Below are 15,123 nucleotides of genomic sequence, written 5' to 3' on the forward strand. Positions count from 1 at the left end.
CATAAAATGTATTTAATTTCCAAAATGTATAATCACTAAAGAGATCCATAAGTTGGCTGTCCATTTAATCTTGTAAATGCTTCCGATTAAAGATCATTAGCTGTGTATTATTTTAAGCTAAGCACTTCAGGGAATATGTGTTCGGTCCTAATTTCTTGGTACACTTGGGTACAAATAATGTCAACTGATTAATCCCAAATTGTGTCACAGTTTTTTAATTTTTTTATTATTCTCTCTATGGAAAGTAAAGGGACAAAAATAAGTTCTTCTATATAATTCTGCTATATGATATTTGTTTCTTTGATTGATTTTTATAATCAGGTTGAATTTGGACCCACTTTCCTTGGTGGTGTTGCATTTCCTTCTAAGCATCATGGCAAAATAGGCAACACCTCTGGTTTTGTGGGCTGCATTATGGAACTTCAGTTGAACTCTAGGGAAATGAGGATAATGGAAGAGGCTCATCGAGGCCAAAACATCCACAACTGTGATATGCCAGTGTGTCAGCACCAACCATGCCGGAATGGTGGCACCTGCATCAGGTAAGCAAGCGCTCTTCTTCATCTGCTCCTTCAAATGGTCCCCAAGCCCTTGTTAAAGCCATTGAACAGTGCAGTTTGCCGTATATTCCTAAACAGTGCTTCCGTCTCGCACGCGGCATCTTTTACTCTTTTGCTAATTAATTGATAAGGGATCTAAAGCTGTCAGGTGGTCCTGAGGATGAAAACGATGTAGTATCAGTTCCTACCTCTGCACTGTTGAGCTAGATGAGGATAGTATTGTTGATTTTACTTTTTTATTGTCAAGTTCAATTTTTTGTTTGTGCTGAACATGTATAAAAAGTTTGCTTACATACGGTACAAGATATTTAGTAGCATGTTCCTGATTAAATGATGCTGCAAATAGTGCTTGCTCATCAGCCAACATATTGGCATAGCATTACGGCTAGGAGTAAATTTAAGGGACGTAGCTTCATCTAATAGCTGACTTTGGAGACAAAACAGTACATTATTTTCTTTGCTTTCACTATTCCCAATAATTACTTTCAAATTCTAAAGCTTGTGGTTAGCTATTTCTGTAGAATGACTAATGTCCATGTACCGTCTCTGGGATAACGTGTGTGTGTGTGTGTGTGTGTGTGTGTGTGTGTGTGTGTGTGTGTGTGTGTGTGTGTGTGTGTGTGTGATGTTAGCAGGCAGACACGTGCTTGAGTTGAAAATGACTGTAATCACAGACTTGATTGCATTACTGATGTATGCTAACAAAGGTGTGGATGTGTGACCGCGTTAACCTCGAGCAATCATTTGATTGTGGCCATTTTTTTTTTCTCCTGTGAATACTTATAATTTTGTTCAAGCAATTCTCTTTTGATGATCACATTATCAGATTTTTGCTTGATATAAAAAGATAGACATAATTTGGTGGGTTTTGCACCAGTACCAAACCCATTCTACATTACACAGATGAAAATAGATGATTAAAAACTATGATTAGATTCAATATAATTCAGTTCAAACTGACATTAACAGTATAATTACTATAGAGGATGCTTTCTCTTTTTAAACCCTTGAGGCTTTCAAAAGCTCATCTAGACTGATGTGCTTTTTGCCTGAATTATGGCCTGTTCAAAGTGTTTTGGAATGGATTTTTTTTTTTTGACAGCATGTACTTATTTACAGTTTACTGGTGAAACTTTATTGCTGTTCAGATCTGAACTTGTAGCCGGCTTAAACTTGTAGCGCTCTACTTATTAGAGAGTTTAGTTTTCATGGACGGTTTGACGAAGTGAAGTCTATTGAAGTGAATCCTGTTACCATTGGGTTAACATTGCCTTAAAGAGATTTTTTTTTTTTCAAAGCCAACAAAACCTAGCTTGTTTGTTGCATTCTAGCGGTACATCTAATAGCGCACCTGGGGAAAAAAAAAGGGTCAAAGCCAACAGGAGATGTCTGGCCTTCTGGGTTTGCATTTAAATAGTCTAATTTACATCCCACTCACTCCCTCATTTTTCCCAGCATTCTTTAAGTTTTTTTTTTTTTTTTTTTATGTACCAACACTTTTCTTGATACTTTTTTTTTTGATCCCATGTCTATGCTCTGTTCAAATTGCAACCTGGATTCCCTGCATGAAATTACGACAACATCCTTGCGGCACTTATCCATTCTACAATTCATTCTCCATTCAAAATCAGCCAACGAAGCAGAGGGTTTGTACTTTGACTCGTGAGTACGTCACCCTCAGTAACACAGCTTGAAGACATTAAGACGTTAAGACACAAGACGCATTGGATTTAAAAGCAGAAAACTAGCTGTAGGGCTTATTTTTGACAGCAGATAACTGCCTTTGCTTTCTGCTGCCCTAACTGTAATCCAAATAGCTCCAACCCACCAGTGAGTAGGAGGAACAATTTTCCTCCAAGCTCACAGCTGATGTTTGCAGCCTGCCATTTTTCAACAGATGGTTTGCAAATACTCTCCACCCTCTCCTTTTTTTTTGCCCTTATCTCCTGTACCTCCTTCTAGACACCCCATGCTCATTTTGTCTCACGCTAACAGTGGCATTGTTGTTGTTATGCCCCTATAGCCCTACATAACAGCCATCCGCCCACCCACCCACCCACACACACACGCACACACGCACACACGCACACAAGTACTAAAGACCTTTCACAGTCATCCATGCTCTGCAGTACCGCTGAAAGATGACATTTTTATTGCCATGCCCAAGCTGCCCCTTTAAAAAAAAAAAAAAAAGCCTCCCACCAACATACAAGCCTGGCATTGATTCATGGACCCGACTTCTTTGTGTGACGAAGCTAAGACGGATCTTTTGGCTGGTTAAGAGAAAAGAGGAAGAGAGGCCAAATGTGAACAGCTGTACATTATCCACTCAGCTTCTCCTTATAGAGTAACACATCAGTCATCTTCACTGTCAGATACAGCCCTAAATTCTTTGGCCAAATTAACAGAACAGGGAACCAAGTGCAGGTTTCTGCCAAAGCCGGCAGTCTGTTAGTCGTAAGTCAGCCATGTCCTTGGCAGGAGAAGGGCAAAATGTATTGGAGTAGTATGTAATAAAAATGTAAATGTGTCCAAATAAGCAACATAACAGTGTCCCTGAAATGCATGAAAATAAATAAAATACTGTGTTTTGTATTCACAGAAATATATATATATATATTTATATATATATATGTCCATGCACAGGCAAAGAAAAAAATGGTCAAAGTTGAATAGAAACACATTTCTATCAGGTACCTACCAAGAGACTGAATTTATTTAATGCAGATATTGATCTTCGCCTCAGCCTGAACCATTCAGCCCTGATGCTCCCATGTCATGCTTGTATGTATGTTCACTCTACATTATTAGTTGTACATAGACTAGCATTATGGATCTTCTAAGACAGTGACGCTATAGATTTCTCTGTCACTTATTTTATTCATTTTTAGCCTCAGCCACAAATTCACTTCCGCCCTGCCCTCGTGGCTGCCATAAGCAGCATCATAAATTATGTAGGAATTCCTAAGAGACTTTAAATGGACATCCAAGCAAACAAGTTCAAACAGGGTACCATAAAAGCAATACGCAATTAAAAAAATGAAAAACAGAACCTTCCATTGCAAAAAGCAAAGCACGGGAATAATATAAGTCTGACCGCGAACTCTAATAGTAGTTAAGTATATTGCCAACATACTGTACACTCCCTGGGCACTTTATTAGGAACACCTGCACACCTAGTTATTCATGCAGCCGTCTAATCAGCCAATGATGTCTCAGCAGCGCGTGAAATCATGCAGATACGGGCTGGCAGCGTCGGGTAATGTTCACGTCAACCATCACAGAATGGGAAATAAAAAAAATATCTGATCTCAGTGATTTTGTCCTGTGGCAAGAATGTTGCCGCCAGATGGGCTGGTTTAAGTATTTTTATAATTGCTGATCTCCTGGGATTTTCACACACACCACATTCTGTAGTGTTTACTTAGAATAGTGTTCGAGAAAAAACATCCAGTGAGCGACAGATCTGGAGATGGAAATGCCTTGTTGATAAGAGAGGTCAAGGGAGAATGGCCAGACAGACCGATTCAAGCGGAATGTCCCAGCGTGTTTGAGTATTGATGCTAACCATGCGCATCAGTGGCCACAATTTATCCATCTTCTAATGGCTACTTCCAGCATCATAATGCAACATGTCACAAAGAAAATAATAAATCATCATCTCAAGCTGGTTTAATGAACATGACAATGAGTTCAGTCTTCCTCAGTGGCCATCTGTGATGGTCCTATAGAACATCTGTAGGAATGTGTTGTGTGAGATTCACAGCATGAGATCCTTAGGAACTGTATGATTAAAGAGACACTTCAGCTAGGGCCAGCATTTCAAAAAAATATTTCTAACATCTTGTGAAGTTCATGCCAATGAAGGGTCAAGGCTGGATTTAAGAATACAATAGCAAGTATGGAATAGCACATGGTCTAGCATTTCATAAAATGTATCATTTTATTTTATATATTTTAGATGCTTTTAGTTTGTAAAATCACAACATTGATCTGTTAATTTATCGAGCTTACATCCATGAACACTATGGACAATTACACGCTCACCTTCCTTCATATATACACTACATGTCGTACGTTTACATCCTGGACCATTGCACAAAGACACTTTAATAACTTTGCACACCTACCTTCACAACTACACTACATTTTACAGTTTTACGTTTACATCCTGGACCAGTGCACAAAGACACTTTAATAATTAATAACCTCTGCACTAAGTCACTTTGTTCTATGCATATTTGCACACACAGCACAGTATATTTCAATTTGTACAGTACATTTCTATTTTTGCACATCATATTTCTATTTTTATTTTTAGTTCTATTTTTCCTAGCACATTTCTATTTTTATTTTTAGTTCTATTTTTCCTAGTTTAATTTAATTTTTATTTAATTTCTATCGTATTTCTTTTATTCATATTTATTTCTTATTTGTAAACTTTAATTCTCTTCTAGGGTCAATGGCAGTCGTATAATGCATTTCACTACATTTGGTACTGTGTATGTTTGTGTATGTGACAAATAAAATTTGAATTTGAATTTGAAATTTGAATTTGAGCTGTCCAATAAAGAAAACATGGCCAGAGTTAGGCCTTTATTTATCACATAATACATTACTGCAGAGTGAAATACTTTATTCTTCGCAGCAGCCCAGCTTTTTATCAGTAAGCTGTGGTCAGCCATTGTACAGCACCCCATGGAGCAGACAGGGGTAAGGGCCTTGACCAAGGGTCACACCCAATCAAACACTATGGCCCATTTGGAACCAACAATCAGATGAGTGCATGTCTTTGGACTGTAGAGGAACCTGGGGTACATGGAGAAACCCAAAAAGCATGTGGAGGAAAAAGGAAACTCTGTAGACACAGATTAGAAGGTGAAGGTGGTCCAGTCCTCGACTGATGCAGACAGCTGTTCTCTGAGGTCCTGTGACTTCAGTCGCTCAATAGTTCAGGACTGGAATTTCTCACAGTCTACCTGAGCCTCCAGGAACAAACTGGACTTTAATCTCACACATCTCCTCTTATACTGAACTTCCAGTCTCGCATATTATTATGCACATCAATCCCTGCTATCTGTTTTCACCCAGATGAGGATGGGTTCCCTGTTGTGTCTGGTTCCTCTCAAGGTTTCTTTCTATTACCATCTCAGGGAGTTTTTCCTTGCCACTGTCGCCATCGTCCTAGGCTTGCTCATCAGGGACAATCATATCATTTTGATTCATACACATTCACATTTCATACAAACTTAATTCTTTTGATTTATGTAAAGCTGCTTTGTGATGATGTAAATCGTTAAAAGCGCTATACAAATAAAATTGAATCGAAATTGAATTGAATTAGAGATGAGATTTGAACCCCTCCATCTAAAGAAATTCAGCTTTAGGGGGTTTTGCTCTTCAATGGATAAAGGTACAAAATCACATACAAAATGACTGGCTATACGGTACAGACACCAATATCTTATAAGTAAACTTTAATGCATGTCCACTGAGATTTGCCACAAAAGCCTTAGCCAGTGCAAGCACTGATATTGGTTGAGCAAGGCTTGAATACACTCATTGTTCAAGTTCATCCCACAGGTGATCAGTGCAAATCAGGTTGGGAAAAAATTTACCCACACTTTAACAAATAGCCATTTAAGGACCTTCCTTTGTGAATCTACGGGATGCACCAAATGTACAGTACTGAAACTTGCGTGTCTTGGATGTGCATGTGTGTTTGTCGATGGCGCAGAGCTCCAGCCGCTCGGGTTCCCAGTTGTAAAAAGGAAGTTGTGTTGTGCAGGTGTTGTTGGAAATGGCTCTCTCTAGATGGAGGAAAAGTATTTATAATTGAGTATTATTTTCGCTCATATACAGTAGAAGCGGTCATGAACGGAGGCCGAGTCCTTTTCCGCCAATCTTACACGAGATGGCCTGATGCCTACTTGTGTGGAATGTTAAAGGGGAGTGTGTTCAACTGTGAAGATCCGCCAAGAACTGTGTCTGCACACACTTCAAACATTACACATACCGTGGTAAATCAACACGCTAATAGTGTGTATCTTATTTTTTTTTTCAGGAGAAATAAACTCACAGATGACAACAAGGTGATGCTGTTCGTCTTTTCATTTCAGTACTGTATATTTTGGCGCATACTGTAAAAAAAAGTTCAGGTCTCTTACACTACGTCCAGTTCGTACCTCATAAAATACAAAGTTTTATTTCCGCGCTCAGAAATGTTCTTCTATAAACAGTGTCAAAATTATAATCAAGAGGTTTGGAGAACTCACAAGGGGCCGGTAACATTTCAGACTGATTGCTCTAAGCTAATAACCTTGCATTTATGAAAGCGCCTCGCTGCAGCTGGCCCCCACTTCCAGAGAAACAAACACACTCACAAAATGTAAATGTCATAAACAAGTTTAGATTTGTGGCAAATAAGTCACCCCCATGCGAATGGTACGGCCCTGCTTTGCCTTGAATCGCAATGAAAGTTGCTAATGAGTCTCATAGAGTGGGAAGAGATTATTAAATTCTGAGTCGGGTAGTATTTTCTTTTGGGAAGCATTCGGTAGGAGAGAAACAGGTTGGATGAAAACGTGTTGCTGAGAAGGCATACGATTTAAACAAACAAATTATATAATAATAATAATAATAATAATAATAATGACCATAGCTGTGTTAAAATGTGTATGCTTGGGGTGAACTAATCTTTAGTATTCACAGTGGTGATGCATTGGGATTTTAGGGATTCTTTATATTCTTTAGGGGCAGCAACATAGGTGTAGACAGTATGAGACCGAGAGGATGTAAAAATTAATAAATATGAAAATGTGTTTTTCTTTATATATGTTCATATGTATATTTCATGGGTGCCAGTAACTTTGTAATATCAGTATATGTGATTAAATATTCTTTTTAGGAGGTTCTTCGAGTTTATTTTCTTTTAATTACTCATTGCCATTGTGTAATCCATATGCTTTTTATAAAGAATTAATACAATAAGCCAACTGTCATGGAGTGTTAGCATTATATTCTGCATGCAAGATGTAATGCCATATCAAGATTAAACAATTGCATCTCGTTCAAAGTTTTTTTTAAGCAGTTTTGAAGCAGATTAAACACAAAAATGTCATGCCTAATGAAAGTAAAACATTTCCTTCTATCCTTCTTTCATTTTTTCTTTCTGTTCTAATAATAAATCTGCAAACCCTCCATCACACTGCACCATGTTCCCACTACATCCTCAAGATAATTGGGTGAATATAGTAAGACCATGTAAAACTCAAAACTGGTTAGGATGCAGTATTGTCTCTGTTTGTATGCAGCTGCCACAGCTTTTTTTTTTTTTTTGGTAGAGCTCAATAAAGGTGTAATATTGACATCATGGGGATTTCACCGAGGTGAAATCAAAACGTTTAGAGACTAGTTTTGTAATGCGCCAACAGGTGGCAGCACAAGGGTGGACACACAGTCACAGGGAGCACCGACATCTATAAGTCAGTGTGCCAAAAGACATCATCCAGTGTACATCGGGAGCTGTGCAATTGGTGCTATATTGACCACAGAAATTCTATTCTATGTAAAACTGGACAATTCAATTCAGCAAGTTTCCGGCGATGCTGCAATGCGTCGTTTAGGATGATTACAGTGTTGTTTTGTAGAACATCACTGGAAGGCAACGAGTGATTAAGCAGGCATTCAACAAGCTCAACCCCCGATAACGTCAAACCCATTTACAACTTGTGTATAATGATTGTCGGAGAACAATCCACAACATCGCTGCCATTGCCATGGTGTTATAGGTTTTTTTTTCAAGTCCAAGTAAAACTTGGTGTATGATTACAACCCTGAGACGAAGTAGTGGAAGAGCTCATCATCTCCATGACCAAGAAAAGCGAGACAGGTCCACAGCTTGAACAAGTGTCATTGTCTTTTTTTTGGACATTCGCGGCATTGCGCATCGAGAATTCGTCCCCAGGGGACACACCGCCAATAGCGAATTCTACTGTCAGGTTTTAATACGTCTGAGGAAGAACGTACAAGAGCTTGTAAACAGCACTAATCTCAGAACTTTTTGATATCCCCTTATTACGACAAGCATGGGCCAGAATTGAATGTTGTTCTGACTAAATTGTTAATTGGTAAGTCTGGTAAGAGCGTGGTGCAATCTGATTGGACATAGTGATAACTCGGGTCGCTCTGAGTGGACAGTGTGAGCATGTGATCATGTGCGTGATAGGAAGTTAATGACATTATGATAGATGCATATTAACTTGATACATTCACATTTTTTCCATTTTGACCCAGTTCCTTCTTCAATATTTTTAGGATTCACAGTTTTTGTCAGAGTGGGACAGGGCACTAACTTACTATCCGCCCTAAATAGTCCTCACATAGTATATTTGAACATATAATATTAAACCTTATAATTTCTTTATTGATTAACTCCTGATTAAATTTCATTTCATTTATCTAACATAAGTACATGCACAGACTAGGTTTTTTTCCCTGACTTATTTATTCCTGCAAATTATATTTCTCTCTCCCTCCAAGAGCGAAATAACTATTAGTTATAGCAGTTCATTATTTCTTCTCAGAAAGGTATACATTGAGAAAGCATTTGAGGCAATTAACTGGTGACTCCAGGCACCGTGTTTTTAAATTGTCACACATTATTAGGAAATAATAAACCTGGCCTCAAGTGAAGATCCAAACGTTAAATTGAAAAGTCTAGCTCGGTTTGGGTGCCATCTCTGCGATATCTGTAGGTTGTTGTTTTCAGCTGCACACACTGGTAACATTGTTTAAACGATGTGTTAATAAGACTTCAGTATTTTAAATACAAAATATAGCTGCAAGCAACAATGAGTGGGCCCAAGCACCTTACGACATCGCCACCGGGCTCACCCGAAAGACAGTGGGCACATGCGTCCGAAAGAGGGAATTTTATGTTTTAACCTCCAAAAAGCCAGAGATGCTGGAAAAAAAAAGCATCACACTATGATGATGTCACTGAATGTGACGGAGTGGTTAGCATTAGCGTTCGATTCCAACCTCTGGGCTGTGTGCATAGAATTTGCAAAATGTTCCTTTAATGTCTTAATGCGTGTGTGTGCGCCACACTGATGGATTGACACCCCATCCAGAGTGTACCCTACCTTGTGCTTTCAGTCCCGTGACCCTGTATATACATGGTCATTTAGGGTGGACTCTCTCTTATACACGTTTTAAGCCAATCTTTCTTTGTGCTTTAAAATATTTTTTAGTCAATTACTCATTTTGATCTGTCAGTTCAGTTGCAGTAACAATAAACAGTTTATTTAAGTTCTTTAAAAATGACACGTAATTAAAGAATGAGTCATTGACATGAGTCACATTTTCCATCGACTACTTTAAGCTTGCTAGAATTCCGGTAAACTATGTAACTATGGATACGCATTATAGGTTTAACAAGCATTTAAAGCTGCTCAGCGTACGATTTTAGTATTTTGACTTTATTAGTTAGGAAAAATGCAGGCTACTTACATAGGACACCTTTTTTTACTTTGTGCTGCATTCTTTTCCATTGTGCATAAGAACCTCAAGTCAAAGTGAGAAATCAGGACTGAATAGAATGCTTAAGAAGTCCATCTGTGGTGGCATAACATACTCTTTATTCGAGTAGAATGTGTGTTGGGAAGCGACAGGGATTTATGACGATGAAATCACGTGTTGTTATTGGTGTCCTGTCTGGTTTATAGAAGTTATGAGAATAAACGCTTCATACATTTATGGATTTGCTACCTTACTATAACAGAATAAACATATAAAGATATGTTAATCCTTCACACTTTCTTAGCACTCCTCAAGTGATAATGGACAGTTTTATTAACATCAGAACACTCAGAAGTGCTTTTTAATTGTGTATATATATATATATATATATATATATATATATATATATATATATATAGAGAGAGAGAGAGAGAGAGAGAGAAATTGAAGGCCAATATTCAAAGGTATCACCCTTTATTAATATCTTAGCAGTTTCAATATCATAGACATGAATTGAAATACATCGATCAGCCATGACATTATGACCAACTGCCCCCCTTTTTTTTGTCACAATAACAGTGATGCACTGACTCTTTTCTATCACAACTCTTCAATCAATTCGATCTACACTAGCACTTCTATTAGATCAGAATACACAGGCCTTTTGCTTCTCATGGCCACCCTTGACCCTATTGCTAGTTCACCGGCTTTCCTTCCTTGTACCACTTGCAGATCAGGTACATCCTACAGGAGTTGCTCTGATCCAGTCGTCTGGCCATCACATTTTAGCCCTTCTCACAGTCACTTAGGCATTCTCATTTTTTCTGCTTCCAACACATCGACTTGAGGAAAAAAGCTTCACTTGCTGCCTAATATATCCCACCCACGTTCAGCTGACAAGATATTGAAAATGTAGCTACTGTGATTAGGGCCAAATTTTAATGGCTAGACAGCTTTGTCAAGGCAACTCCAAAACTGCAGCTCTTGTGGGATGTTCCTGGTCTGCAGTGGTCAGGACATTCCAAAAGTGATTCAAAAAAGAAAAACCGGTGAACCGGCGACAGGGTCATGGGTGGCCAAGGCTCACTTATCCACATGGGGAGTGAAGGCTAGGTCATGTGGTCTGATCCAATAGAACAGCTCCTAACATCTATAAATTGAGGAATAGATTAATGCTGATTTCAGTAGAAAGGTCTAAAAAATATAAAAAAGCATTGGGAGTTTCATAAAAAATATGAAACTCCTAAAGCTTATTTATTTATTTATTTATTTATTTATTTATTGGTGACATTTTTCATGTTGATGTTTGCTTGTGGTGGAAATCAGAGAGGAAAAGTGGGAAGACAGCAAGCTGTTGACGCTTATGAGCCTTGAAAGGGTCAGACAGTATTTTCTGAAACCCTGATGCTCAACCAAACCACAGTACAAAAAGGAAACATTTCAGACAGCTGCGTATGCTCTTAGGGCTCGGCCATATTGTGGACATCTCTGGCATTAAAATCCTTATGATAAACCTTCTTTTTTAAAAAAGAATCTACCAGAAATAGAGCATTTTATTATGTAAATGTTCCCTATTCTCAGTTATTTTTTTTATATATTTTATATTATATGACAATTTAATAATGAATTTGAGAAAAATAGATAACAATAAAAAAAAATTAAACACGATCAAGGCTAGGGTAACAGAAATGATTTATTTTAGTCCAAAGTCCAAGTAATAGACTAATAATATTAAAGACGTGTTGTACACATTGAAGAAAGATGTCCAGATGTGCAAAACTGTCGATATAATGAAGCTTGAAAAGTTGTGCATGGATCGAAAGAGTCTATAATATCTAGTTCATTACCAGAGTAGACTTGGTCCTTTATAAAGTAGTCATTAAGCTAAAATCAATCAATCAATCAGTCTTTATTAATATAGCATCTATACACTATAAATGTGGACGAAATTTGGAAAATTTAATAATAAAATACACAGAAAGGACATACAAATATGGAGCAGGAGATCAAATAAAAATAGGACAATTAAAGCACCACAATCGATCAAATTATAAGGCAAGTTGGAAAGACTAAGCTAATAATATAGTCTTTTTCTGATTCTGTTTGACTTTGAATTTCCTTTTAGAGGTAGGGCTGTCACTAAAAAAGCATGTTAACACCACGATTTATATCTCATTCTAGGTACTTTCAGTAGATAGAAGGCCTTAAAGTACAGCAAGGGGTGTGTAAGATCAGAAATATATGTTGGTGCCATATCAGAAAGAGCTAAATAAGGAGCTATTATCAGAAAACAAATAGTAAAAATTTATTCTTTATTCCTTAACATACCGGTAGGCAGTGAGAAGAGAAAAGGACTGGGGTGATGCATGTGGAAAGACGTGCTGCAGCATTCTGTACCAGCTGCAGGCGACAGAAAGAGGACTGGGTAATGCCAAAATAAAGGGCATTACAGAAGTCCAGTCCAATAACCTGAATAGAGAGACTTACTGATGTACAGGCTTTAAACACTTTACTGAACATGTAGAACATTCAGAACAGAACATTACAATTATAATGTACAATTTATATATAAAAACTTTCTACAGTATATTTAAATAACCACCTTGTTGATGTTAACAGAGATTTGAGATTTGAGAGTGTTGGATTACATATAGTAGTCAGTGAAATAGGTTGGATATTGCCCCAAAAATGGCACCAGTTGTAGTTGAACAAAGGTTTACTTTTTATACTGAAATAAAGGGCATCTCTGGGCGTCGGATGGGATGATTATGATCTTTTTAAAAGCCTCTACACCAGATGACCCATCCATCATCATCTTATCAGAAGAAAGAGCTTGCAGGCTAATGCACTTAGAGTAGCAAACAGTGCTGACAAAATCACTTTATATCTAATCTAAGCTGTATGTGAGTTATGTAGCCACTAGCATACATACCGTTAGCTTGGTAGAAAGCTGAAATGTCGGATTAGAAATGGTTATGGGTTAGAAGTACATTTACATAAGGTCGTCTTTAAGTGATGCACAGTCGTCTGTGAAACCCATCTCTTAATTTATTATGTTGGGAAAAAAATAGGCAAATCTACAGTACAGTCAATAGTTCAATTACTGTGGAATGTGGAATGTGTTAGCAACATGCACTCACTGTCTTCTTTTCAGTTTTGAAAATTATAGTCATTAACAGATGCACTTTTGGGTTTGCAGTAGGGTTCAGCTGCCACAATCGGCCCATCCTTTAGCAGTAGTGTTTTGGCTAATTCTGCACTGAACCGTGCATTGTATCATCTGCTACGGAATGTTTAACAAACTTTTTGTTAAAGCTGCTTAAAACTACATATCAAATGTATAAATTCTTCGCAAGGTGATGGGAAAAAATGATTGCTTTTCCTCCGACAGACACCATGTTATATTCTCTGCTACCCCTAGTACAGATTGCAGTTACAGCATGTCTTATAAACTGGCAATGGTAGCTCACTGGTTGAGGCGTTGGGCTACTTGGCTCCTGAATGGAAGGTTGAGAGTTCAAATCCCAGCATCATCGAGCTATCACTGTTGGCCCCCTTGAGCAAGATACATAACCCCTTCTTCACAATTTCACAGATTTGTAAGTCACTTTGGGAAAATGGATCAGCCAAAGGAGATAAATGTATAAATGTCATATAGTATTTACTGAAGGTGGTCATAAACTATATGGCCAAAATTATATTATTAATGATTTATAATATTATACGGGCCTTCCCCAAACTGCTGCAACAAAGTCAAAAGCACGCAGTAGTACAATGTCTTTGTGTGCTATAGCATTATAATTTCTCTTAGCTGTCTTGGAACAGATATGCCTTTTTTTTTTTTTTGGAGAATGATCTCATATTCATCTTTTGATCTTAAACCCAAATGGTCTTCAGTATTATAGCCAAAGGGAAAGATCTGGCCTGCTATTGCGGTACTTTTGTAGGGGACTGCATAAAGCCCAAACATATTCCAACATGTCAATTCCCCTGTGCACAAAGCCCTGACCGGATCCCCAGTGAACCCCGTTGGGATGAAATGGAACACTTACAGCACCCCATGCCTCCTCACCCAACATTAACGCCTGACTTCACTAATGCTCTTGTGGTTAAGTGAGCGAATGCATACTGCTGTGTTACAAAATCTAGTGGAAAGCCTTTCCAGAGAAGTGGAGATTATTATAATAGCGACAAGGATCTAAAGGACCAAGAGAACGAGATGTTAAAGGTGTTATAGTCAGGTGTCCACATGATGCCCCATCTACATTTGGCCATATACAGTAGTGCAAAAATCCATATGGTGTATATGAATGTATACATCAATAGTGGACTATACATACAGGGTGGATTAAAAGTAACTAGGCATTAAAAAATGGTAATAAAAGTACAAATTGTACATAGGATAATCAAAGCAAATCTTTACATTTCAACGTAGGCTCCGGTGGCGTCTACCAGTTACCTCAAACCTCAAATGCACCATTTTATATTGTCTCCAGACATACAGTAGTGTTGCATTCCTCTCTTTCACTGTACGCCACCATCTCAGCGTAAGAACATAGCATGCTGCGATCTTAGCTCGCTCCTAAACAGTCAAGCAGTCGGCCATCTTTGTTTACGTTGTATGTGCTGCCTCTCGCAGCCAATGCCTGTACTATTTCAACGCAGGAAATATGAAAGCTTATTTACATACTGTAATGGTCTATTTAGTGAATGCTTTGATCATGGCTCCAGTGATACTACAATCTCTACATTACATATTGCCTAGTTTATTTTCACCCATATCTCGATGAGCTATAACGCAAAATTATCAGTAGGAAAGTATTGTGTTAGGTTCCCCTTGTGCCACCGGTGGAAGTATTGTGTAAGGTGCCCCTTGAAGATGACTCCACAAGATATCTACAGGTGCGCTGTGGTGCCTGCACTAGAACGTCATTTGGGTGCTGTTAGTTATGAGATGGGGCATCAATGGACTGAATTGTTTGTCTTGTGCGTTAACATAGGTGCTCGATTGGGTTGGAGTTTGGAGGCCGAGATGGCCAAG

The 15,123-nt window shown here is 38.1% G+C and overlaps 1 protein-coding gene across 1 annotated transcript in view; it reads left to right on the forward strand.

Moving 5' to 3' along the window:
• The window catches only part of eys (eyes shut homolog), a 330,983-nt gene that overhangs the window by 289,582 nt on the left and 26,278 nt on the right, over nt 1-15,123 (forward strand). Inside the window, 1 exon segment of the mRNA XM_053479756.1 lies at nt 322-542. Coding sequence (XP_053335731.1) covers nt 322-542 — 221 coding nt within the window.

The sequence above is a fragment of the Clarias gariepinus genome, chromosome 20 (genome assembly GCF_024256425.1).
Source record: "Clarias gariepinus isolate MV-2021 ecotype Netherlands chromosome 20, CGAR_prim_01v2, whole genome shotgun sequence".
In the NCBI taxonomy this organism is placed as follows: Eukaryota; Metazoa; Chordata; class Actinopteri; order Siluriformes; family Clariidae; genus Clarias; species Clarias gariepinus.